Source organism: Hyla sarda, chromosome 2 (genome assembly GCF_029499605.1).
Source record: "Hyla sarda isolate aHylSar1 chromosome 2, aHylSar1.hap1, whole genome shotgun sequence".
In the NCBI taxonomy this organism is placed as follows: Eukaryota; Metazoa; Chordata; class Amphibia; order Anura; family Hylidae; genus Hyla; species Hyla sarda.
The window spans coordinates 438,876,644-438,902,406 of NC_079190.1; the positions used below are offsets into that span (position 1 = coordinate 438,876,644).

Here is a 25,763-nt window from a genome sequence, read left to right on the forward strand (position 1 = left end):
TGTCCTCAGGTACAGAACCCTGCTTGTCCTCAGTGTACAGAGCCCCTCTTGTCCTCAGTGTACAGAGCCCTGCTTGTCCTCAGTGTACAGAGCCCTGCTTGTCCTCAGTGCACAGAGCCCCGCTTGTCCTCAGTGTACAAAGCCCTGCTTGTCCTATGTGTACAGAGCCCTGCTTGTCCTCAGTGTACACAGCCCTGCTTGTCCTCAGTGTACAAAGCCCAGCTTGTCCTCAGTGTACAGAGCCCCCCTTGTCCTCAGTGTACAGAGCCCTGCTTGTCCTAGGTGTACAGTTCCCTGCTTGTCCTAGGTGTACAGAGCCTTGCTTGGCCTCAGTGTGCAGAGCCCCGCTTGTCCTCAGTGCACAGAGCCCTGCTTGTCCTCAGGTACAGAACCCTGCTTGTCCTCAGTGTACAGAGCCCCTCTTGTCCTCAGTGTACAGGGTCCTGCTTGTCCTCAGGGTACAGAGCCCTGCTTGTCCTCAGTGTACAGAGCCCTGCATGTCCTCAGTGCACAGAGCCCCACTTGTCCTCAGTGTACAAAGCCCTGCTTGTCCTAGGTGTACAGAGCCCTGCTTGTCCTCAGTGTACACAACCCTGCTTGTCCTCAGTGTACAAAGCCCAGCTTGTCCTCCGTGTACAGTGCCCCCCTTGTCCTAAGTGTACAGAGCCCTGCTTGTCCTAGGTGTACAGAGCCCTGCTTGTCCTAGGTGTACAGAGCCTTGATTGTCCTCAGTGTACAGAGCCCTGCTTGTCCTCAGTGTACAGAGCCCTGCTTGTCCTCAGTGTACAGAGCCCTGCTTGTCCTCAGTGCACAGAGCCCCACATGTCCTCAGTGTACAACGCACTGCTTGTCCTAGGTGTACAGAGCCCTGCTTGTCTTCAGTGTACACAGCCCAACTTTAACGTTAACTATAGACTTGTTCATTTAACAGCAGATTTGTGTAGACATCTTTTTTCCCCCACAAATTAAAATGCACGGAATATCGGTAAAATTATCGGCTATCAGCCTGAAAGTTCACAGGTTATCGGTATCGGCTCTAAAAAATCAATATCGGTCGATCCCTAGCGTGAATGCATTTAAACAAGTTTTCAGGGTATGCAAAATAATTTGCTTAATAAGTCCTATGGCAAAAGTTAAAGGAGTACTCCGGGGGAAAACTTTTTTTTTTTTTTTTTTTTTTTAAATTACTACATAATAAAAATAAATTATTTTTGGAACACAGTGCTCTCTGCTGACATCACGAGCACAGTGCTCTCTGCTGACATATCTGTCCATTTTAGGAACTGACCAGAGCAGCATATGTTTGCTATGGGGAGTTTCTCTTATTCTGGACAGTTCTTAAAATGGACAGAGATGTCAGCAGAGAGCACTGTGCTTGTGATGTCACCAGAGAGCACTGTGTTCCAAAAAGAAAATTATTTCTTCTGTAGTATTCAGCAGCTAATAAGTACTGGAAGGATTAAGATTTTTTAATAAAAGTAATATGCAAATCTGTATAAAGAGTAGGAGGGGCTCTTATCAACTAGTTTCCTGGGACCCGAGCTACTCAAATAACACCTATACCCACGGTGTAAAAAATGCAATAAATAAAAAATGGAAATTGAAGCCCAGGGTCAATGAATATTGGATGATGATATGTTTATCATAATAAAATATATATGATAGTTAAAGTGTGGGCCCTTGTGGGTCGGCAAATACACAATAAAAATTCACAATAGATATACAAATATAATACGGCAATTGTAACTAATATCAACAGGTAATTAGTAAAATTCATAAAATTTAAAAAAAATTATAAAAAATATAAGAGTGTCCACAGTATCCGATAAAACAGCCAAAATTATCCACAGTGTCCGATAAGCCAGCCGGAAAAATAGAGATATTCTTGAGAAATTGATCTAATAGTTCAGATGGTGGGTACCATGAAAATAAAGTGCATATTAATCTCTTAGTAGATTTGTTCAAATGAATCCCCTGTATGTGAATCATTTGTAATCCGGTGTATAAGTTCTGGCTCTTTGTGCAAAGAGCCCGCTGCTAGAGACTGGGCAGTCTCAATGATATACTGCGATGTCTGAAGTGAGCTTATAGGGAGGATACAATGTTGCTAGACAAGTGATCCTATGTATGCATACAATTGTGTAAAGGGTTTAGTTCTCTTGAATGAAACACCTGCTGCTAGAGATTTTGCGGTCTCAAAATATGCAGTGAGTTTTGATGGGCAAATAAACAGGGGACTGCAGCGCTTCAAAAGTACAGCATAGTTGTATACATAGTACCTGATGTGGCGCTGGTGGTCCCGGCTTGGTACAGATGATGGGTTGCTGTTATATACACGGCTTGTCTCGAAAGATACAGCAAATTGTAGAGGATCCGATCCTTGTAACGGCTCTGATAATTAGCCCGGTGTGGCGTATCCTCATGGCTGGAGCGTTGCGCATTGGTTTGATGCGCCGAAAATTGAAGGGTTCTGCCTCTGGGATATTGGCTGTATGGAGTGGCACGTAGAAGGGAAAGCTGGACGCGTTTCAAGTCCTCCGTAGGACTTTTCCTCAGCAGCTAAAAGTAAAAGTCTTAAACCCTTTTACTTTTAGCTGCTGAGGAAAAGTCCTACGGAGGACTCGTCCAGCCTCAATTTACATTTTTATTTAACCCCTTAAGGACACATGACGTACTGGAACGTCATGTGTCCGCTCCCGATCTATAACGCGGGGCCACGGCGTGGCCCTGCGTCATAGTGGGTCGGGCCCGGCCTCTAACAACGGCCGGGACCTGTGGCTAATAGCGCCCGCGCACTATTAACCCTTTAGACGCGGCGTTCAAAGTTGAACGCCGCATCTAAAGTGAAACTGAAACCATGCCGGTTAACTCAGTGGGCTGTTCGGGATAGCCGCGGCGAAATCGCGGCATCCCGAACAGATTACAGGACAGCAGGAGGGTCCCTACCTGCCTCCTCGCTGTCCGGTCGACGAATGACTGCTCAATGCCTTGCCAGGCATGAGCAGTCAAGCGACAGAATCATCTTATGAGAAACCACTGATCAATGTAAAAGATCAGTGTGTGCAGTGTTATAGGTCCCTATGGAACCTATAACACTGTGAAAAAAAAATTGAATAAATATCATTTAACCCCTTCCCTATTTTCCCATAAAAAAAAACACAGTGTAAATAAAAATAAACATATATGGTATCGCCGCATGCGGAAATGTCCGAATTATAAAAATATATCATTAATTAAACCGCACGGTCAATGGCATGCGCGCAAAAAAATTCCAAAGTCCAAAATAGTGCATTTTTGGTCACTTTTTATATCATGAAAAAATGAATAAAAAGCGATCAATAAGTCCTATCAATACAAAAATGGTACCGTTAAAAACTTCAGATCACGGCGCAAAAAATGAGTCCTCATACCGCCCCATACACTGAAAAATAAAAAAGTTATTGGAAGTGACAATTTTAAACGTATTAATTTTCCTGCATGAAGTTATGATTTTTTCCAGAAGTACGACAAAATCAAACCTATATAAGTAGGGTATCATTTTAACCGTATGGACCTACAGAATAAATATCAGGTGTCATTTTTACCGAAAAATGTACTACGTAGAAACGAAAGCCCCTAAAAATTACAAAATGGTGTTTATTTTTTCAATTTTGTCTCACAATGATTTTTTTTTCCGTTTCACCGTAGATTTTTGGGCACAATGACTGATGTCATTACAAAGTAGAATTGGTGGCGCAAAAAATAAGCCATCATATGGATTTTTAGGTGCAAAATTGAAAGAGTTATGATTTTTTAAAGGCAAGGAGCAAAAAACGAAAATGCAAAAACGGAAAAAACCCCGGTCCTTAAGGCGTTAATATGCAAATCTGTTTAACTTTCTGGCACCAGTTGATTTAAAAAATAAAGAAAGTTTTCCACCGGAGTACCCCTCCAGTGAAAGTCTGCAGTATACTTTCGTACAAAAAAAGCCTGCTCTGCAAGATGTGGGCTGAGCAGTCTTACTTCTATGTTATTTGGTCCCTACTAGAATGGCAAAAATGTTTCCCTCAGCCTCGCCTTTTTGTTCTCATAGGTTCCGAATCAGGGGATTCGTGCTTTACATATGGTTGCCCCCTCTTGCAATGCTTTTTGATTTGCAGTTACCCTCTGATCTATATGATCTCAGGAGTTAACCTTAGGAAGAGGCCAGAACAAGCCCTATTAAATGCTCCAGTACACTCAGGTGTACTAGGAAGCTTATCTATGCTGTTTTTCTGACTGCCAAGATTTCCATTGCTACAAGCTGAGTCAATCTATACCTTTCAACTGTATTAAGTCCAAATTAAACTGGATTAGGGCAAATGTCAAGTGAACTGGTCTTAAGCACTCGCTAAAAGTTTTTGATGTAGCTTGGTGTCAGTGAATAACTTCTTGGGAAAGTTCTCCTTAACCATCAATTGATTATTCGTAGGGTTTCTTTCCCCCCCTTTCCCCACCCCTTGTCCACCCTTTGTGAGTTCTGTTTGTCTTCCTATGTGTGTTTTTGCTGCTGTTTTCTGGGTGACCCCAGAGGGTTTAATTTTATTCGGGTCTTAATGAACTCCTATGGCATTATGTATCAGACAATGATGGTTCTTTAGTTCTCTTCCATGTTTTTATTTCAATAACTTTATGTCTGAGCTAGCCCAATCCATTCTACCGCTATGGTTGTTACCAGATGATAGTTAAACAGGGTTTCTGGATGTCCATGAATATACGTATGCCTTTGCCCTTGAATGATTGCATACTTCTTGATTTGTCTTTTTTCCTTTTTTTGCAGTTTGTTCTTGAAAAAAAATAATAAAACACTTTGAAAATAAAGCATGTGTGTGTGATTTTCACTGTACTTACCCGCTCCTGGAAGATGTGTAGTTCTGTCTTTTCCATTGGTTGTTGACCAAACGTGTCTCTGATTACTCCCCGCTCCCCCACATTTGCCACAAGACTTATTATGCAAAATACCCCTTTAAATCAGAATACCCCTTTAATAATAGTATCCTGCTCTTTACTATAGACAAGGTCTGGTCACAGCAAAAAGACTTCCGAAATCCCATCTTTAAAGCTCAACTGTCATGAACTTGGGGCTATATAACCTACACACAGCCTTTGTACTGTGTGCAGATTGTGTCTATAGTAGTGTTCTTACCCCAAAAAACTTTTTTCATAGCAGCTACACACAGTCGGATCGGTGTGGCGCAAGGTTTGCTATGCCCCACCCCCTACACGCCTATCCCCTGTATGTCAGCGCTGTTACCGCTGTGTGATTGACACACAGGTCCCAGCGCATGCGCATCTTAGCTTATCCCCCGTGTGCGCCGCAGCGTGTTATCCTGGCAAGCGCTTGCTTCCGCCACCTGCCTCCTCAGTGGGCTGGCACCCAGTACAAAGGCTGTGTGTAGGTTATATAGCCCCAAGTTCATCACTGTCACGATGCCGGCTGGCAGGTAGTGGATCCTCTGTGCCGGAGAGGGATTGGCGTGGACCGTGCTAGTGGATCGGTTCTAAGTCACTACTGGTTTTCACCAGAGCCCGCCGCAAAGCGGGATGGTCTTGCTGCGGCGGTAGTGACCAGGTCGTATCCACTAGCAACGGCTCACCTCTCTGGCTGCTGAAGATAGGCGCGGTACAAGGGAGTAGACAGAAGCAAGGTCGGACGTAGCAGAAGGTCGGGGCAGGCAGCAAGGATCGTAGTCAGGGGCAACGGCAGGAGGTCTGGAACACAGGCTAGGAACACACAAGGAAACGCTTTCACTGGCACAATGGCAACAAGATCCGGCAAGGGAGTGCAGGGGAAGTGAGGTGATATAGGGAAGTGCACAGGTGAACACACTAATTGGAATCACTGCGCCAATCAGCGGCGCAGTGGCCCTTTAAATCGCAAAGACCCGGCGCGCGCGCGCCCTAGGGAGCGGGGCCGCGCGCGCCGGGACAGGACCGAGGGAGAGCGAGTCAGGTACGGGAGCCGGGGTGCGCATCGCGAGCGGGCGCTACCCGCATCGCGAATCGCATCCCGGCTGGAAGCGGAATCGCAGCGCCCCGGGTCAGTGGATCTGACCGGAGCGCTGCAGTGGGGAGAGTGTAGCGAGCGCTCCGGGGAGGAGCGGGGACCCGGAGCGCTCGGCGTAACAGTACCCCCCCCCTTGGGTCTCCCCCTCTTCTTAGAGCCTGAGAACCTGAGGAGCAGACTTTTGTCTAGGATGTTGTCCTCAGGTTCCCAGGATCTCTCTTCTGGACCACAACCCTCCCAATCCACTAAAAAAAAGGTTTTCCCTCTGACCTTTTTAGATGCTAGGATCTCTTTGACGGAGAAGATGTCCGAGGAGCCGGAAACAGGAGTGGGAGGAACAGATTTGGGAGAGAAACGGTTGATGATGAGTGGTTTAAGAAGAGAAACGTGAAAGGCATTAGGGATACGAAGAGAAGGAGGAAGAAGAAGTTTGTAAGAGACAGGATTAATCTGACACAAAATTTTGAAAGGACCAAGATAGCGTGGTCCCAACTTGTAGCTAGGGACACGGAAGCGGACATATTTAGCGGAGAGCCATACCTTGTCTCCAGGGGAAAAAATGGGAGGAGCTCTTCTTTTCTTATCCGCGAACCTCTTCATGCGTGATGAAGCCTGTAAGAGAGAATTTTGGGTCTCTCTCCATATGATGGAAAGGTCACGAGAAATTTCATCCACAGCGGGCAGACCAGAGGGCAAGGGGGTAGGGAGGGGGGGAAGAGGGTGACGGCCGTACACCACGAAAAATGGGGATTTGGAGGAAGATTCAGAGACTCTGAAGTTATACGAGAATTCGGCCCATGGAAGGAGATCTGCCCAGTCATCCTGGCGGGAGGAAACAAAATGTCGTAAATAATCACCCAAGACCTGGTTAATTCTTTCTACTTGTCCATTGGATTGGGGATGATATGCAGAAGAAAAATTTAATTTAATCTTGAGTTGTTTACAGAGAGCCCTCCAGAATTTAGACACGAATTGGACGCCTCTATCCGAGACGATCTGCGTAGGCAACCCATGAAGACGAAAAATGTGTACAAAAAATTGTTTAGCCAACTGAGGCGCTGAAGGAAGACCAGGAAGAGGGATGAAATGTGCCATTTTGGAGAATCGATCAACGACCACCCAAATAACAGTGTTGCCACGGGAAGGGGGTAAATCAGTAATAAAATCCATACCAATCAGAGACCAAGGCTGTTCGGGGACAGGCAGGGGATGAAGAAAACCAGCGGGCTTCTGGCGAGGAGTCTTATCCCGGGCACAGATAGTGCAGGCTCGCACAAAGTCCACAACATCCGTCTCCAGAGTCGGCCACCAATAGAAGCGGGAGATGAGTTGCACAGATTTCTTGATGCCCACATGACCTGCGAGATGGGAGGAGTGACCCCATTTGAGGATTCCGAGGCGTTGGCGTGGAGAAACAAAGGTCTTTCCTGGAGGAGTTTGCCTGATGGAGGCTGGAGAAGTGGACATCAGGCAGTCAGGAGGAATGATGTGTTGCGGAGAGAGTTCAACCTCCGAGGCATCCGAGGAACGAGAGAGAGCATCGGCCCTAATGTTCTTATCGGCAGGCCGAAAGTGAATTTCAAAATTAAATCGGGCAAAGAACAGAGACCACCGGGCCTGGCGAGGATTCAGCCGTTGGGCAGACTGGAGGTAGGAGAGGTTCTTGTGATCGGTGTAAATAATAACTGGAAATCTTGATCCCTCCAGCAGATGCCTCCATTCCTCAAGTGCTAATTTGATGGCTAGAAGCTCTCGATCCCCGATGGAGTAGTTCCTCTCCGCCGGAGAGAAGGTCCTAGAAAAAAACCCACAAGTGACAGCATGCCCGGAAGAATTTTTTTGTAGAAGAACAGCTCCAGCTCCCACTGAGGAGGCATCAACCTCCAATAGGAAGGGTTTGGAAGGGTCAGGTCTGGAGAGCACGGGAGCCGAAGAAAAGGCAGACTTGAGTCGTTTAAAGGCGTCTTCCGCTTGAGGAGGCCAAGACTTGGGATCGGCATTTTTTTTGGTTAAAGCCACGATAGGAGCCACAACGGTAGAAAAATGTGGAATAAATTGCCTGTAATAATTGGCGAACCCCAAAAAGCGTTGGATAGCACGGAGTCCGGAGGGGCGTGGCCAATCTAAGACGGCAGAGAGTTTGTCTGGATCCATTTGTAGTCCCTGGCCAGAGACCAAGTATCCTAGAAAAGGAAGAGATTGGCATTCAAACAGACATTTCTCAATTTTGGCATAGAGTTGATTGTCACGAAGTCTCTGAAGAACCATACGGACATGCTGGCGGTGTTCTTCTAGATTGGCAGAAAAAATTAGGATATCGTCCAGATATACAACAACACAGGAGTATAGAAGATCACGAAAAATTTCATTAACAAAGACTTGGAAGACAGCAGGGGCGTTGCACAGGCCAAAGGGCATGACCAGATACTCAAAGTGTCCATCTCTGGTGTTAAATGCCGTTTTCCACTCATCCCCCTCTCTGATGCGGATGAGGTTATAAGCACCTCTTAAGTCCAGTTTAGTAAAGATGTGGGCACCTTGGAGGCGATCAAAGAGTTCAGAGATGAGGGGTAGGGGGTAGCGGTTCTTAACCGTGATTTTATTAAGACCGCGGTAGTCAATGCAAGGACGTAGGGAGCCATCTTTTTTGGACACAAAGAAAAATCCGGCTCCGGCAGGAGAGGAGGATTTACGGATAAAGCCCTTTTTTAAATTTTCCTAGACGTATTCAGACATGGCAAGAGTCTCTGGGGCAGAGAGAGGATAAATTCTGCCCCGGGGTGGAGTAGTGCCCGGGAGGAGGTCGATAGGACAATCATAAGGCCTGTGAGGAGGTAGAGTCTCAGCTTGTTTTTTGCAGAAAACATCCGCAAAGTCCATATAGGCCTTAGGGAGACCGGTTACTGGAGGAACCACAGAGTCACGGCAAGGGTTACTGGGAACCGGTTTTAGACAGTCCTTGGAACAAGAGGGCCCCCAACTCTTGATCTCCCCAGTGGACCAATCCAGGGTTGGGGAATGAAGTTGAAGCCAGGGAAGTCCAAGGAGAATTTCAGAAGTGCAATTGGGGAGGACCAAAAGTTCAATCTTCTCGTGATGAGATCCGATGCTCATTAGAAGGGGCTCCGTGCGGAAACGTATGGTACAGTCCAATCTTTCATTGTTTACACAATTGATGTAAAGGGGTCTGGCGAGACTGGTCACTGGGATGTTGAACCTGTTGACGAGAGAGGCCAAAATAAAATTTCCTGCAGATCCAGAGTCCAAGAAGGCCATAGTAGAGAAGGAGAAGGCAGAGGCAGACATCCGCACAGGCACAGTAAGACGTGGAGAAGCAGAGTAGACATCAAGGACTGTCTCACCTTTGTGCGGAGTCAGCGTACGTCTTTCCAGGCGGGGAGGACGGATAGGACAATCCCTCAGGAAGTGTTCGGTACTAGCACAGTACAGGCAGAGGTTCTCCATGCGGCGTCGTGTCCTCTCTTGAGGTGTCAGGCGAGACCGGTCGACCTGCATAGCCTCCACGGCGGGAGGCACAGAAACGGATTGCAGGGGACCAGAGGAGAGAGGAGCCGAGGAGAAGAAACGCCTCGTGCGAACAGAGTCCATATCTTGGCGGAGCTCCTGACGCCTTTCGGAAAAACGCATGTCAATGCGAGTGGCTAGGTGAATGAGTTCATGTAGATTAGCAGGGATTTCTCGTGCGGCCAGAACATCTTTAATGTTGCTGGATAGGCCTTTTTTAAAGGTCGCGCAGAGGGCCTCATTATTCCAGGATAATTCTGAAGCAAGAGTACGGAATTGTACGGCATACTCGCCAACGGAAGAATTACCCTGGACCAGGTTCAACAGGGCAGTCTCAGCAGAAGAGGCTCGGGCAGGTTCCTCAAAGACACTTCGGATTTCCGAGAAGAAGGAGTGTACAGAGGCAGTGACGGGGTCATTGCGGTCCCAGAGCGGTGTGGCCCAAGACAGGGCTTTTCCAGACAGAAGGCTGACTACGAAAGCCACCTTAGACCTTTCAGTGGGAAACTGGTCCGACATCATCTCCAGATGCAGGGAACATTGGGAAAGAAAGCCACGGCAAAACTTAGAGTCCCCATCAAATTTATCTGGCAAGGATAGGCGTAGACCAGGAGCGGCCACTCGCTGCGGAGGAGGTGCAGGAGCTGGCGGAGGAGATGACTGCTGAAGCTGCGGTAGTAACTGCTGTAGCATAACGGTCAGTTGAGACAGCTGTTGGCCTTGTTGCGCTATCTGTTGTGACTGCTGGGCGACCACCGTGGTGAGGTCAGCGACAACTGGCAGAGGAACTTCAGCGGGATCCATGGCCGGATCTACTGTCACGATGCCGGCTGGCAGGTAGTGGATCCTCTGTGCCGGAGAGGGATTGGCGTGGACCGTGCTAGTGGATCGGTTCTAAGTCACTACTGGTTTTCACCAGAGCCCGCCGCAAAGCGGGATGGTCTTGCTGCGGCGGTAGTGACCAGGTCGTATCCACTAGCAACGGCTCACCTCTCTGGCTGCTGAAGATAGGCGCGGTACAAGGGAGTAGACAGAAGCAAGGTCGGACGTAGCAGAAGGTCTGGGCAGGCAGCAAGGATCGTAGTCAGGGGCAACGGCAGGAGGTCTGGAACACAGGCTAGGAACACACAAGGAAACGCTTTCACTGGCACAATGGCAACAAGATCCGGCAAGGGAGTGCAGGGGAAGTGAGGTGATATAGGGAAGTGCACAGGTGAACACACTAATTGGAATCACTGCGCCAATCAGCGGCGCAGTGGCCCTTTAAATCGCAAAGACCCGGCGCGCGCGCGCCCTAGGGAGCGGGGCCGCGCGCGCCGGGACAGGACCGAGGGAGAGCGAGTCAGGTACGGGAGCCGGGGTGCGCATCGCGAGCGGGCGCTACCCGCATCGCGAATCGCATCCCGGCTGGAAGCGGAATCGCAGCGCCCCGGGTCAGTGGATCTGACCGGAGCGCTGCAGTGGGGAGAGTGTAGCGAGCGCTCCGGGGAGGAGCGGGGACCCGGAGCGCTCGGCGTAACAATCACAGTTGCGCTTTAAAGGAAGGGCGTCAAGTTTTATTTGCACCAGAAAGTAACATATGTCACTTTCTGTTGCAAATTAAATTTGAAGCCCTTCCTTTAAAGACCGGATCTCGGATGTCTTTTTGCTGTAACCACACCTTGTCTTTGGATTTTTTCGGCTGTAGCATGATGATAGGTCACTTGCCTGACAGAAGTTGGTTCTGTGCTGACTTCCCTTTTGGACTCTGCTTTTTGCCATGTTATTTACAGGTATCTTGGGTTTGTTTGTCAAGGTCATTGTTGTCTACAATTGTTAAAAGGGTACTCCGGTGGAATTTTTTATTTTTTTTTAAATAAACTGTTGGCAGAAGCTTAAACAGATTTGTAAATTACTTCTATTTAAAAAATGTCCAGTACTTATCAGTTGCTGTATGCTACAGAGGAACTTTTCTTTTTTAATTTCTTTTCTGTCTGACCACTTTGCTCTGGACAGTTCCTGACATGGACAAAGGTGTCAGCAGAGAGCACTGTGGTCAGGCTGGAAAGAACAACACAACTTCCTCTGGAGCATACAGCAGCTGATAAATTCCCTGAGGGATTAAGATTTTTTTAATAGAAGTAAATTACAAATCTGTTTTTCTTTCTGGCACCATTTGATTAAAAAAAAATAGTTTTCCACCGTAGTACCTTTGATGTGTTACCGCTAGTCCTTAGGCTATGTTCACATGTGGAATATCTGCAATTCCGCATAAATTCCGCTGGTCCTTAGGCTATGTTCACACAGTGGAATTTCTGTGCAAAATTCTACTGAAGAATTCTGCTGGAAATTCCCCTTGAAATTTAAAGCCCATTATGTTTAATGGGATTCTGCTGTCCCATTCACACAGCGGAATTTCGGAAAATTTAAAGACTTGTCTGGCTGAATCTCTTTGAACCGAATGGGGCTTGAATTTTGTCAGAATTCTGTGTTTAGAGAATACAGAATTCCACTGCACTTCCGCATTTCTGTTCAGCAGGCTTTGCTGATTGAAAATTTGGGCGGAATTGCTGAAATTCTGCCGTGTGAACACAGCCTTAGAGAGCAAGAACGGAAAAACAAGAATGCATAAAAGAAAATTCAATGAGTGCGTAAGGCAGTGTTTCCTAACCAGCGTGCCTCCAGCTGTTGCAAAACTACAACTCCCAGCATGCCCGGACAGCCTGTGGCTGTCCGGGCATGCTGGAAGCTGTAGTTTTGAAACAGCTGGAGGCACACTGGTTGTAAAACACTGCCATAAAAGTATTTCTGTGTAACATATGTCTGATTTACGGTATTTCTATTATATTAAATTTTATTGAAAAATAATATAGCTATAGTTATATAAATATGTATATCCAGGGGAATTAAATGCAAGGTAAAGGACTATTGTATTTTGTGTTTTTTATAGGGATAGTTACAGTGACGTCAGCGAAGAAAGCTCCTCAGATAATTGACTGTATTCACTAAATCGAGAGGCTTAACTATCAGGTAACTGGATTTGTTGTAATTTTAATTACTTTTAATTTGCTAATAGCATTGGTTGTATGTTATTTCAAGAACAATTATCGTAATTGTCTGTGACCAGGTGCTGTATTCCACACAGTTAAAATAGATAAAGCTATGAATCATTCAGGGGAATATAAGGCATGAATATGAAAAACACTGTGGTAAATTCTGCAATACAACATGTCATATAGGGGGGTGGGTAGACTTTTATTACTTAGATATATGTATAATAGCTGAAGGAAAACATGTACTTTATCCAAAAATGCATTACTATATCATTTAAAAAAAAAAAACATATGGTAGTACTTGACAAAGAAATAAAGCGAATTCTGGCCTTATTTGGTGTGGAATTTAAAGCATAAAATTACTATATGGGATTTTAGTTGCAGATTCTGGTGGAGAAATGGAAATGTCCATACGTTCATCAGAATTCAGATGAGAAATTACTCTGTGTGAACAGCATTGCGGAAATTCCATTTAAAGGGGTACTCCACCCCTAGACATCTTATCCCCTATCCAAAGGATAGGGATAAGATGTCTGATTGCGGGGGTCCCGCCGCTGGGGACCCCCTTAATATAGCATGCGGCACCCACCTGTTTCTTGTCCGGAAGCGCTGGGGGGTCTGGGTCGCGACCACGGGAACGGGAGATAACTGATGACAACAACAGGTGGGTGCCGCATGCTATTTTGCGGGAGTCCCCAACGGCGGGACCCCCATGATCCGACATCTTATCCCCTACCCTTTGGATAAGGGGATAAGATGTCTAGGGGTGGAGTACCCCTTTAAATCAATGGGAGTCTGAATCAAGGCGGAATCAATGTAGGATTAAATGGGCACTGTCATGAACTATTTTTGTTGTTGATATGTTGTAGTACATATGTACTACAACATATCTCTAATACATTTTCATTATTTTTTTTTCCCACTAAAATGCTTTAATTAACATTTGAACCGGCCACTAGGGGGTCTCCCTCCTAGTGGCCGGCTGCAGGCTGGCGTGACGTCATGCCTGAATTCGGACTGATGCCGGCCGGGCATCAATCCTAATTCATTCAGCCTGCGCTCGCTCCCTGCCTGTCAATCAGACAGGCTGGGAGCGAGCTCATTGTTGGCTCCCTGGCCGGCCGGCCACTCCTCCTGCACATGACGCCGCCACTGCTGCTGCCCCTGCACGCCGGACTGTCTGCCAGTATGTACGGATCTATTTTAGGGGAGAGCGGGGATCGGGGGTTCGGCATTTTAAACACGGGGGGGTAGGGATCGGGGAACAGACCGAGGGAACGGGGTAGCGCCACTCCGCGCTGCGCCCATGGCCCTAACAAATTGTTTTCTGCACAGGATGCCTCCAGCTGTTTCAACACTACAACTCCCAGCTTGCCCTGACAGCCAATAGAAGCGGAAATGTCGGCCCCAGCAGGCATAAATGACGTGGTGCCTGCTGGGGAAGTCTGCCTGGTAGTGAGCACACTACCAGGCAGACAAAAATACCTTTTTAACATAGTGGAAAAAAAATTAAAAGCAGGGAGGGGGTTAGGGATAGATGGGTAATAGGCAGGGATAGGGAAAAAAAAGGATGGTGGGAGCTACCCTTTAAATACGAAATCTGCATCAAATTCCTTGGGGATTGTGCCTGAATTTCCTCAGTGTAAAATAGGCCTAACTTCTAGGCAGCAGGCCCTTTTGGAGTGGGAGTTCATTTCACCTGCACCTCATACACATCTCCAAAATCTGCCTTTATCTTACTGTGGAAACATCAAAAAAAATGTATTGTTACTTTGAATTATTCTCAATTTTTTCCATTCACTTTAAAATACAATTTCATTTTATGACTCTCACACACAAAGCACTGCACCTTGTTACTTCTCCTCACTCATTTCTGTCTACTAGCCTGCCTGGGCTCTATGTTATGCCAGCAAGGTGGCTCAGTGGTTAGCACTGTTACCTTGCAACGCTGAGGTCCAAATCCTACCTAGGACAACATCTGCCACGAGTTTGTATTGTCTTCTATGTTTGTGTTTGGTTTCCTCCACACTCCAAAAAACATGCTGATAGGTGAATTTAGATTGGGAGCGCCAATGGGGACAAGTGTAGGTTATATGAACAGTGTACAATGCTGCAGAATGTGTGTGTGTTATATAGATAAAGAACTATTATTATCTAAAACTAGGTTCACGTCTGCATCAGAGGCTCTGGTTGAGGTCTCTGTCACAAATTTCATTCAACTGGAGCAAACAGTGCCAGACGAACACTAACAGATCCTGAGAGACCCCGTTGAATTTAAAGGAGATATTTCATACTATCCACAGTTGACATCAGTTGAATGGCGTCCAACGTCCAGAAACAATGGACGCCGGATGCCTGACAACTGATGCACGTTGTCATCAGTTATGGCATGAGTTGCGTCAAGATCTAGGCTGGATGCTGGACATATGTGAACTCAGCCTTAGGGATTAATACAGAAAGTATGCTGGAAAATGTTATACATTTTTTTGTTTTTTTGTTTGTATAATAAAATAATTTTTATTGTTTCTTTAGAATGAAAGGCAGGAAAGTGCATTGCATGTAGTGTGGGTAAACCCTGCTTGCCTGTTCGGAGTAATTAAAAAATCATACAATTTATTTAAAAAAAATTATCCTAATAAAGCCAGGAAATATTTAAACCAAAAAGACCAAATGTTCCGATATTCATAAATATGTTGGCAATTAATCATTTATTTGTAAGATGTACCCAGTTCTTAATTGCAGACGGATTATGGAATTTCCACATTAAAATCATGACCTTTCTTCCAAAGAACAGACCCTTGAGGGCCATCCTTTTATATGTATATAATCTATTTTCTATCTACCCAGTTTCTGAACCAAGAATTAAAATAATTGGATCTAAGGGGATAGAGACTTCAGACAGAAAAAACTAAAAAGCACACAACGTTTCACCCTATAAAATAGTTTGAAACCGGACTGGATGTATTTCAACAGGACTGACAGCATGATCTTTAAGTCCCAGCTATATGATAATTCAGATGTATAATGCACCATATTAAGAAGAAACAATTTAGACCTTTTTAAAGATGGGTTCTGTATGGGTAGTAGAAAGCATAAAAAACAAGTTTCCTCGATAAGACCTTCAAGAATCCCAGGCCATTTGGAAAATCATGTAATAGTAAAAGTACGTTCATGAAAACAGGTTAACAATTTATACATTTTAGCAGCAATACAATTTTGACCTTATTTATGGTTCAAGCAAAGTTTATTAAAGAAATTGAGGTACAGAAAGTACAACACTTTAAAGTAATACACTTTAAAGTTTATTACATGGAAATGCAGGGCATATTTTAGGTTTGTGACAGGCACTACACTTACTAACTGAACCTCAACCAAGTAGTAACAATTCTGTATTAAAATATGAAGCAAATGAAGAGGACTGTTACACCTTGCGCTCCGGCCAGACGCGCTGGCCGTGAGCGCATTCCCCCTCTCCTGTCACGCATCGCGGGACGCGTCCGCATGTGAATCTCAGCCTGTCACTCACCTCCGTCATTTGCTGCTTCCTCTCTCTCTCAGCTCTAAAATTGAAAGGGCCAGTGCGCCCATAATTATGGTTTACACCTGTTCCACAGTTATAAGTTTCTGCATCTCCCACACACCCCTGCCGGATCTTTGTTGCTCTAGTACCTGAGAGAAAGCGTTATTTAGTTTGCCTTGCCGTGTTCTGACCTTTGTTCTGTGACCTGACCTTGCTCCTCTGCCGCCTGCCTATTGAACTTCTACTTCGACCCTGACTACGCACCTGTGCTGCCGGCCCTGACTTTCTGCTATCCTGACCACAAGTTGCCGTAGCCTTCCTGTGCCTCAAAACTCCTCAGCCCCCTGTGTGGTTGAGTCATGCCAGGGGTAGCGACCTGGGTTCCGACTGCCGCAGCAAGACCATCCCACTTTGCAGCGAGCTCTAGTGAAAACCAGCCGCACCTTAGATTCCACTCCCTGGCACGACCCGCATCATCAGCCACACAGGTCCAACGGATCTACTACCTCCAGCGTTCCAGTCTACTAACCGTGAGTCTTAAAAGGACATATATAACTAGGAAGGATGCTCTCTAAAAAGGGAGGGTGCTTGAAAATTATCCAACCAAGCTCGATATGCCGTAGTTCCCTATAACAAAAACCATCACCTAATAAAACGTATAGAAAGTAATTTCTCAATCTGCTACATTGAGTTAAATTCAGCCAGTCATTCTAAGAGGGAGGGAAGTGTTGTGGACTTCAAATTACTGGAAGTAACCAATCTTGCCTCCTGCAACATTTGATACTCTCTATCTATCTAGTTACCTTTACATTTTAATTTCCAGTTTGGTGAGAAAAAAAAAAAAAAAACAGCAACTTGACATCGACCCCCCTCCGAATAAATGTTTTTTTCCTGCAACTTGTAACTGTGCTTCCTTCTTACTCAAGTAGAGGTGCTTATACATCTTTAATAGCTTTCCAATTCACCGCATACACACGAACATTCAGCTCGGGAGTTAAGATTGGGGAGATGGAAGGTAAGCCATCGCCATACAACTCTGCTACTGGTTTATCAATAGGTAGTAATACAAGAATGTATGGCACATGACTGCTGAGGCTAGTGATTGGCTGTAGTAGTCACGTGGGTGTACATGGAATCTCTTTTACAAATGTCCTGATATCAATACAGGTATTGATAACAGTGCTAATAGTGAATATTTGCATACGTAGTACTTGTAGACCATGAAAAAACCCTCTCGTCTTACCTTTACACTGAGGCCTCTTCATTGTTCGCTCTATTATCCAGAGTGGTGCAGGACCTGCTACAGGATAAAATGTTGTCATTGCACAAGGTGCAAAAAAAGAGGTCTTGAACCTTTAACAGAGCAGAGCATGCAGAGGTCTCAGCACGAGAGCGGAGGGAAGGTATGTGGGATCTTTGTTTTTTTGAAGGGGACTTGCTAGGACAAACTAATTGATGGGGGCATCTACTAATAAAAGGTTCCCTACCTACTTGACTACCTAACTACTTGGTGCTTTTACCTAAAAGGGGAGGGTTCCCTACCTATCTACTGAGGGCTACTTGCCTATATTCTAGGGTCCTCTATCTAATACGGGGTTCACTACCTAACTACTAGTGGGGAAAACTTAATTATGAGTGTAATTTAGGTCCTCGTGTTAAACTTTTGCTTCACAAAGCCTATAGCCACCTCTACTGTCAAATGACATTAAAAACGTATTGATAATTGGTAAAGGTGAGTACTTAAAATGAGTATTAGTACTCGTACTGTGTCTTATACAAATAGTATTTGGACATCCCTAATCTCTTTAGCAAAAGTTAATCAGTACTGGAGTAGACAGCTGAAGCTCCAGGGATGTATCAGGGGAATAACCTTTGTTTGTTTTTTGTTTTTTAATATTATTTATTGCAATTGAAACTCTCAGACAACCTTTTAATATCTTAGCTCAGTCTTCTCACACTAAATTTTCTAACTGAGCAGTTCCTCTCCTGGGAAAAGCAACTGTTTTAATGTCAAGTGAACCGAAATGATCTCCACGTCTGAGCTGTTTACCTAGACCAGTGTATTTACAGGAACAACAGTTTTTTATTAAATTTCTCTCTTTCTATGTGTCATGTTTGACTGGCAGTCTGCAAAGAAGTCAGTTTTCATTTTTGCTGTTTGAGTAGGTTGGGAAATAAAGTGGTAAGACTTAGATTACCGTATTTTTCGCCGTATAAGACGCACTTTTTCTCCCCCAAAGCTGGGGGGGGGAAAGTTGGTGCGTCTTATACGGCGAATACACACCTATCGGTCTCATCAACGGCCGGGACTCACGGCTAATACAGGGCATCACCGATTGCAGGGTCCGAGCATGCTGGGAGTTGTAGTTTTGCAACATCTGGAGGTCCGCAGGTTGAAGATCACTGTTTGGTGCAGAATCTTTTTTTTCTAGATTTTGCCGGTGCGTCCTATAGGGCGAAAAATATGGTACTTACTTTTATGTCACTATGCAGTGAATGATCTGTTTGATGATTTTACCATGTGGGGACTTTTAGGTCGCTTACTTATATTCATATTCAGGAGGGAATCAGTTACCTTAAGCTTACTGGTTGTTATGGTCTACAGTGAATGAACACAAAAACTTTGTCAAACCTTTACCCACTGTCCCTTGTTTGTCATCTGATGTCATACAACCAGTCTTTTTAAACTTACTTATTTCTTATAATAAACAGGTGTAAGGGCATTTTTTTTTTAAATCTCCCTTAAATATATTCAGGGTATACTTTAGCATTCGTTTAAGCCATCTAATGCATACAGGAAAATGGCACCCTCCCCCAAATTACAGATAGGAAAGAAGGGCAGGTACATGTGGTGTAAAAGTGTTCAATACCCTATTCTACTTGTGTGAGCTCTAATGGCGTTAATATGTTAAATTAAGACCCTAATGAAAAGATGCATAAATAATGAAGTCATTGAATACTAAATGTAAGTTGGAACCTATAAATATTCTATGAGGTAACTGAAGTGACACTCTAAAAGCACTAATCTGCTTAAACTAGGATTCCCAGTTGTCTGTCCAATGCGTAGGGAGTCCTTTGGCTCCTTTTTCCACTTGAAATATATGTGTGTTTTACTCTGAAAAGATATTGGGGGTTGTGTGTCAGAGGAAAATCTCCTCTTCCACCGACCATATGAAGCACAATTTTGGATGATGTTTTCAGCCCCTTCCCATGCTTTATGACTACAACATTTTACATTCATTGTCACACCCGTGCCTCTCCCAGGCTGTAGCAGTTCTGTTTCCCCCTTTGTGCACAGCAAAAATTGTGACGCTCCTGGACCTATCAGAGGGTGTGGAGCCCCAGTGTTGCTTGCCTGGAATATTAGATCCTTCCTTGCTACTGAGTTTGTGATTGTTTCCCGCCTGCCTATATATATTTCTATGATTTGTTTACCTCTCTCAGGGAGGAATCTAACCTCACTGATCTTACTATATCTTGTAATATATGGTATCTCATTAACCCTTTTCCTGACATTTGGCCTACATGACTTGTTCCCTATGCACACATGACTGACAGTGGCCAAAATCTGTGATTACTTTGATTCTGGATGCTCAACCTCCTAGGTGGTTAGAAACCAGGTGTTGGCACCCTCCATCCGCCAATACTGCCCCCCCCCCCTTTCTCATTGTTTGCACCCGGGGATCCAGTGGAGGCCCCTATGCCTGTGATCTTAGTAGTCCTAATAGTATTGCGGCATATTGTACAAGAGTCAAGCTTTTACAAGTCCACTAGCTTTGTAAAATAAAAAAAACAAAAACAATCGTATAAAACCCCCTTCATCATATATCATATTTATTGCGTTCATGAAATTAACATATTTTAGCCACATTTGAAAATATTAAACCAGTTAAAACATAACATTATTTATCCTACACAGTAAACACCACCTGAGAAAACAAAAGTGCCCAAAGCTAGAATTTGTTCACCTCAACTTCTAAAAAAAAAACATGCAAGCAAAATAAAAAAAGTCATATCTACTCTGAAATAGTGTAAATTAAGCTATAGTGGGGATCAAAAGTTTGGGCACCCCAGGTAAAAATTTGTATTAATGTGCATAAAGAAGCCAAGGAAAGATGGAAAAATCTCCAAAAGGCATCAAATTACACATTAGACATTCTTATAATGTCAACAAAAGTTAGATTTTATTTCCATCATTTACACTTTCAAAATAACAGAAAACAAAAAAATGGCGTCTGTAAAAGTTTGGGCACCCTGCACTACTGCCCCCTTTGGCAAGTATCACAGCTTCTAAACGCTTTTTGTAGCCAGCCAAGAGTCTTTCACTTCTTGTTTGAGGTATCTTTGCCCATTCTTCCTTACAAAAGTCTTCCAGTTCTTTGAAATTTCTGGGCTGTCTGTCACACACTGCTCTTTTAAGGTCTATCCATAGATTTTCAATTATGTTGAGGTCAGGAGATTGTGAAGGCCATGGCAAAACCTTCAGTTTACGCCTCTTGATGTAATCCCCCATGGATTTCGAGGTGTGTTTAGGATTATCCATTTGTAGAAGCCATCCTCTCTTTAACTTCAGCTTTTTCACAGATGGCATCAAGTTAGCATCCAAAATTTGCTGAAATTTTATTGAATTCCTTTATCCTTCTACTCGTGAGATGTTCCCTGTGCCACTGGCTGCAATACAACCCCAAAGCATGATTAATCCACCCCCATGCTTAACAGTTGGACAGAGGTTCTTTATATTAAATTCTGTTCCCCTTCTTCTCCAAACGTACCTTTGCTCATTCGGCCAAAAAGTTCAATTTTAACCTCACCGGTCCACAGAACTTGTTTCCAAAATGCATCTTGTCTATATGTTCATTTACAAAGTTCAAACGCTGATTTTTGTGGTGAAGACATAGAAGAGGTTTTCTTCTGATGACTCTTCCATGAAGACCATATTTGTACAAGTATTTCTTTATAGTGGAATAGTGTACCACAACTCAAACGTGGGTTTTGAATTGTTTTTCTCACAATCCTGCGAGCTGTTCTGTCTGATATTTTTTTCGTCTTCCAGATCTTGCTTTAACTTCTACTGTTCCTGATGACTGCCATTTCTTAATTACATTCCGAACAGAGGATTTTGACATCTGAAAACGTTTTGCTATCTTCTTATAGCCTTCTCCAGCTTTGTGAGCGTCAACTATTTTCAGTTTCAGATTTCTAGACAACTGCTTAGAAGAACCCATGGTGCTGATTGTTGGGACAAGGTCAGATGAGTCTGGGCATTTAAAACCTATGAGATTGACATCACCTGGTCTTCCCAGAGGATGATTGAGAACAATCCATGACACTGGCAGGTCTCAGCTTTGCAAAGGGGGCAGTGCATGCTATAAATAAAACTTATTATAAGAATGTCTAATCTGTAATTTGATGCCTTTTCGAGATTTTTTCATCTTTCCTTGGCTTCTTTATGCACATTAATACAAATGTTTACCTGGGGTGCCCAAACTTTTGATCCCCACCATAAAACTCACCCAGCAAAAAATGTATTGTGACATCATGTGTATTTTTCTTGTGGAGGGATACATTTATGTACATTATCAAGTGTAAGGTCTGTACTTAGGGGATGACATTTTTTTTTTATAGAAATAGAATTATATGAGGTGCAGCAGGTGCAGTGCCACATAGGACTTAGTATCTGACGTGGCTCAGCACAAAACAGCATAAAATATCCTAAAAAAAAATGGTCACACAAATTGTTTTATTGTACATGTCTTGATTATGAATATTGTCTTCTACACTATTACTTTAAAAATGCTACTGGTTGGCAGCATTGTTAAAGGGGTACTCCGGGGAACTAAACCCATATCTCGTCCTTTCCCTCTCACCAACCTATGTATTTGTCTAAATATAATTCATTAGCTATATAGAGCAGTTTCCCTCATTCAGCTGTCACTAACATGCAGGGAGTGAGAGAAAGATGTAATTATCAGATCATCCTTGTCTTTGTGCAAACCCCTCAATGAGACAAGCCCCCACCATCCTGGAAGACAAACACCACGTGATTTCTGTCTTGACTAGGGCGCTGGCTTCACAGCCACTCCTCCCCTCCCTGTGGGAGGATCTTGCCGGCAGAGAAGCCCAGTCTCCTCAGCACATAACGCTGCTCTTTTACTGCTGTAGGTCTAATCACTGACTGCTGCCATTCAGAGAATATCATGATTTATTGCTGGGGGAAGAATAGTTTGAAAGAAAAGACTTCTACACTGTATTTACAACAACACAGCATGCATACAGAGGGGGAGATTTATCAAAACCTGTCAAGAGGAAAAGTTGCCCAGTTGCCCAAAGCAAACAATCAGAGCACTTTTTTCATCTTTAACAAGGCCTCTGCCAAATAAAAGAAGCAATATGATTGGTTGCTATGGGCAACAGAGCAACTTTTTCTCTGGACAGGTTTTGATTAATCTCCCCCAGATAGTAAAAGCAATTGGCTGGCAGGCATTACACAGAGCTGCACTGACTGCTGGGAGTTGTAGTCTGGGCTGCAAGCAAGGAAATAGAATATTCAGGAGACAACAGGGACCACATGGATAAGCACAGGGGACACAGAACAGGTATTGTGGTGGCTTTGGGGCATTTTTATTTTTGTTAACTTCCCCGGAGTACTCCTTTAAACTTTCATGTACGGGACCTATTAGGAAACATAGTCCTTGTATGTCCAGAACTTTATTTTAATTATAGTGGAGTGTTATAATACATTACTTTTTTTATATGCTGAGGCCACCTGCAAATTGGGACGGCTCCATTCTTCATGTAAAATTAAATTTAAATTTTGCCGATAAAGACCAGACATGAACGACTAATATGCTCATTCCATTTTGAAGTATTGCGGATAACGGCTCATCTGTTTCTTTTCTAACGAAAGCTCTGACAAGAATATTAGATAGTTTAATTGTATAGTCAGCAAATAATATTTCTTCCTGCTTGTATTTCATTTTATTACCTTGGGCATCATGGAAAAAAACATCAAAAAAAGAATAATAAACAACTCTTGATACATAACTACTTTCAGCAAACAGGACAACTTTTGACAGACTTATTATAATTCTAAATCCTGCTTGCATGGATACACCTGCAGTTCAGCACATGACCACTGGATTTCTGGATTGTCTGACTATAAGCTCCTGAAAAGCTCCTGAGCGCCAATGTAAAATCTATAACATGTCCCTAACTGCAATGTGCCATTTATAATATTTAAGGGATTATACAGCCAACACAATGTATGCCTTATTAGATTTGTAGTAGGTATTTAGGTTTGGCTCTCCACCAAAAACTTACATCTCAAGGTGCACTTTAAGAAGTTGCCTTTACATTTTATCGGGCCTTACAAAATCACCAAGGTTATTAATTCAGCCTTCCACAAACTGAATCTATCAGCTTTGCTTAAAGCGTACCTATCACAAACTAAACTGTCCCTAATCCCCCTCCCATCTGTCCCTGACTCTTCCTGATGCTAATTCTGTTTATTTTTTTCCTTATTTTTTTTTTCAACACCATTTTCCTACCTTAAACTGTCCCTGTATGGCTGCTCATCTCTGTGCTGTCTATGAGAGAGGAAGGGGGAGTGGACCAGCAGGTGTGACGTCAGCTGATGCCTGTCTGGGCTCACTTCTGACCTTCTTCTCTCTCTAAAGCACCTGTAGCTCTCCCTCTCTGGGTACGTTCACACATACAGGATCCTGCGCAGATTTGATGCACAGGATTTGTAACTGCCGATTAGAAGCTGTGCTCAGTCATTCAGTTTACTTTGAAATCTGCAGCAGAAAATCCTGTGCACCAAATCCTGTGCATCAAATCTGCGTATGTGTAAACGTACCCTCTAAATTACTTTCTTCTCTCCAGAAGACCTCGATCAGACTAGCAGAAGGGCAGACCCTATGCTTCTGTGCAGAAGAGCTGCACTACACTGACTTCTGGCCAGCAAGCGGCGTCTTTCCTTAGGGGACGGAGACAGGCAGGGAGATGCGCTTGTCAGTGTTCCCAGTACTGAGATTTTGGACTCATGCCAGGCGGACATGCATGTAGGGAGACCCCTAGTGGTCATATTTTACATGAAAAAATAAAGATATAAATAAACATTTTTTCTAATTACATATAATTTGAAAGTTGCTAGGGAGAGCTTAATGAATAACATATCAAAAGATTTTTTGATGACAGATACTCTTTAAGATTCATAATGCTTTCCATTGTTCTTTGTGTAAGAACCATGGGGGAGATGCATCATGACCTGTGCTGAAGAAAAGTTGAATTGAGTTCAGATCGCTTCTTTTATTTTTTCAGAGGCCTTTATAAAAATTAAAGAGGCGATCTGGTCGACTTTTCCTCTACACAGGTTTTGATGAATCTCCCCCCATGTCCCCTCTCTTGCTGCTCTCCACAACCCTCCCTCTCCAGTTGAAATTGAAGGAGAACATGAATATGAGGTCTCCAGAATCCTTGATAGCCGTAAAGTTCCAAATTTTATTCGGTATCTTGTACATTGTAAAGGTATGGTCAAAAAGAGAGGTTGTGGCTTCCAGCTACTTCCATTCACACTCCTGCCCTTCTTAGGAAGTTTCACGCCTCTCATCTGGACAAACCCACACCAAACATAAACGGTCCAGTGGCCACTTGAAAAAGTTGCTGTCACACCAGCGCCTCTCCCTCTAGCAGTTTTGTTTCTGTCTGTGCACGCAGCAGGTGTCATTCTTTACCCTGGCGACATCCCTGCAGTTGTGTGTGGAGACTGGTCCATTAATGTATGTATTACCTGTTTCAAGACATCTCTTGACTGGCCATTTGTATTCCACTCATTCCAGTGTTCCTTGCCTGAAATATTGGATCATTCCTTGTTACTGGTTTTGTAATTGTATCTCCTGATCTACCTGCATTTATTTGCTTGTTCTCTGACTACTCTTTTTGCTTACTGTTTCTGTACTGCATCGGTATCATTGTTACCGACCAGGGTGGTTGATATTGCTTATATGTGTAGTTTGTGCTTCTTCTGTTTTTTTCTTGTTTGCAGTTCAGTTTGTCATTTTGCCCTGACCTGATCCCTGACTTTTGTAATGTGTTTGTATTTTATTGTTTTGACAATGCTACACCTTGCATGCATTCAGTATAGAGACTGTCATCCTGTTGGGGGTCTATTTCTTAGGGTAGATTGTCAAGTAGGCAGGAATAGAGGCCAATATGCCATTAATACACATAAATGGATTTATAACCATAGAAATAAAGACATTAATTAACCTGGGATAGTTGGAAACATCCTCTGAAAATTGTTTCCTCCCATTATCCTTCCTTTGAGGGTAAAAGTTTTCCACCTCCCCAAATATCTATGATTTGGTTACCTCTCTTTTACTGTATCTTGTAGAAAAAAAAAAAATATATATATAGTATCTTATTAATCCTTTTCTGACATTTGGCGAACATGGCTTTTTACCCTATGCACAAACGACTGACAGCTTTGTAGTCCTAATAGTATTGCAGCGTATTGTGCGAGGGTCAAGCTCATGCAAGGATTAAAAATATCAGGAATTTTTTTTTTTTGCAAAATAAAAAAATAAATGTTTAACACCCACTTTATCATATATTTTATATTTAAAGCATTAATGAAATTAAAATAATTGGCTATGTTCGG

General features: G+C 43.7%; 1 protein-coding gene across 4 annotated transcripts in view; it reads left to right on the top strand.

The window, feature by feature from the left end:
• The window catches only part of CTPS2 (CTP synthase 2), a 358,316-nt gene that overhangs the window by 312,457 nt on the left and 20,096 nt on the right, over positions 1-25,763 (top strand). For 2 of the 4 annotated variants that reach the window (XM_056559224.1, XM_056559228.1), the window contains one exon: positions 12,480-12,559. In XM_056559224.1, the coding sequence (XP_056415199.1) occupies positions 12,480-12,525 (46 nt within the window). In that variant the 3' untranslated portion in view covers positions 12,526-12,559. Of the gene's footprint in view, positions 1-12,479; positions 12,560-14,746; positions 14,937-21,155; positions 23,094-25,763 lie in introns of those variants that run through there. The other 2 variants (XM_056559225.1, XM_056559226.1) reach the window with 2 other exon arrangements.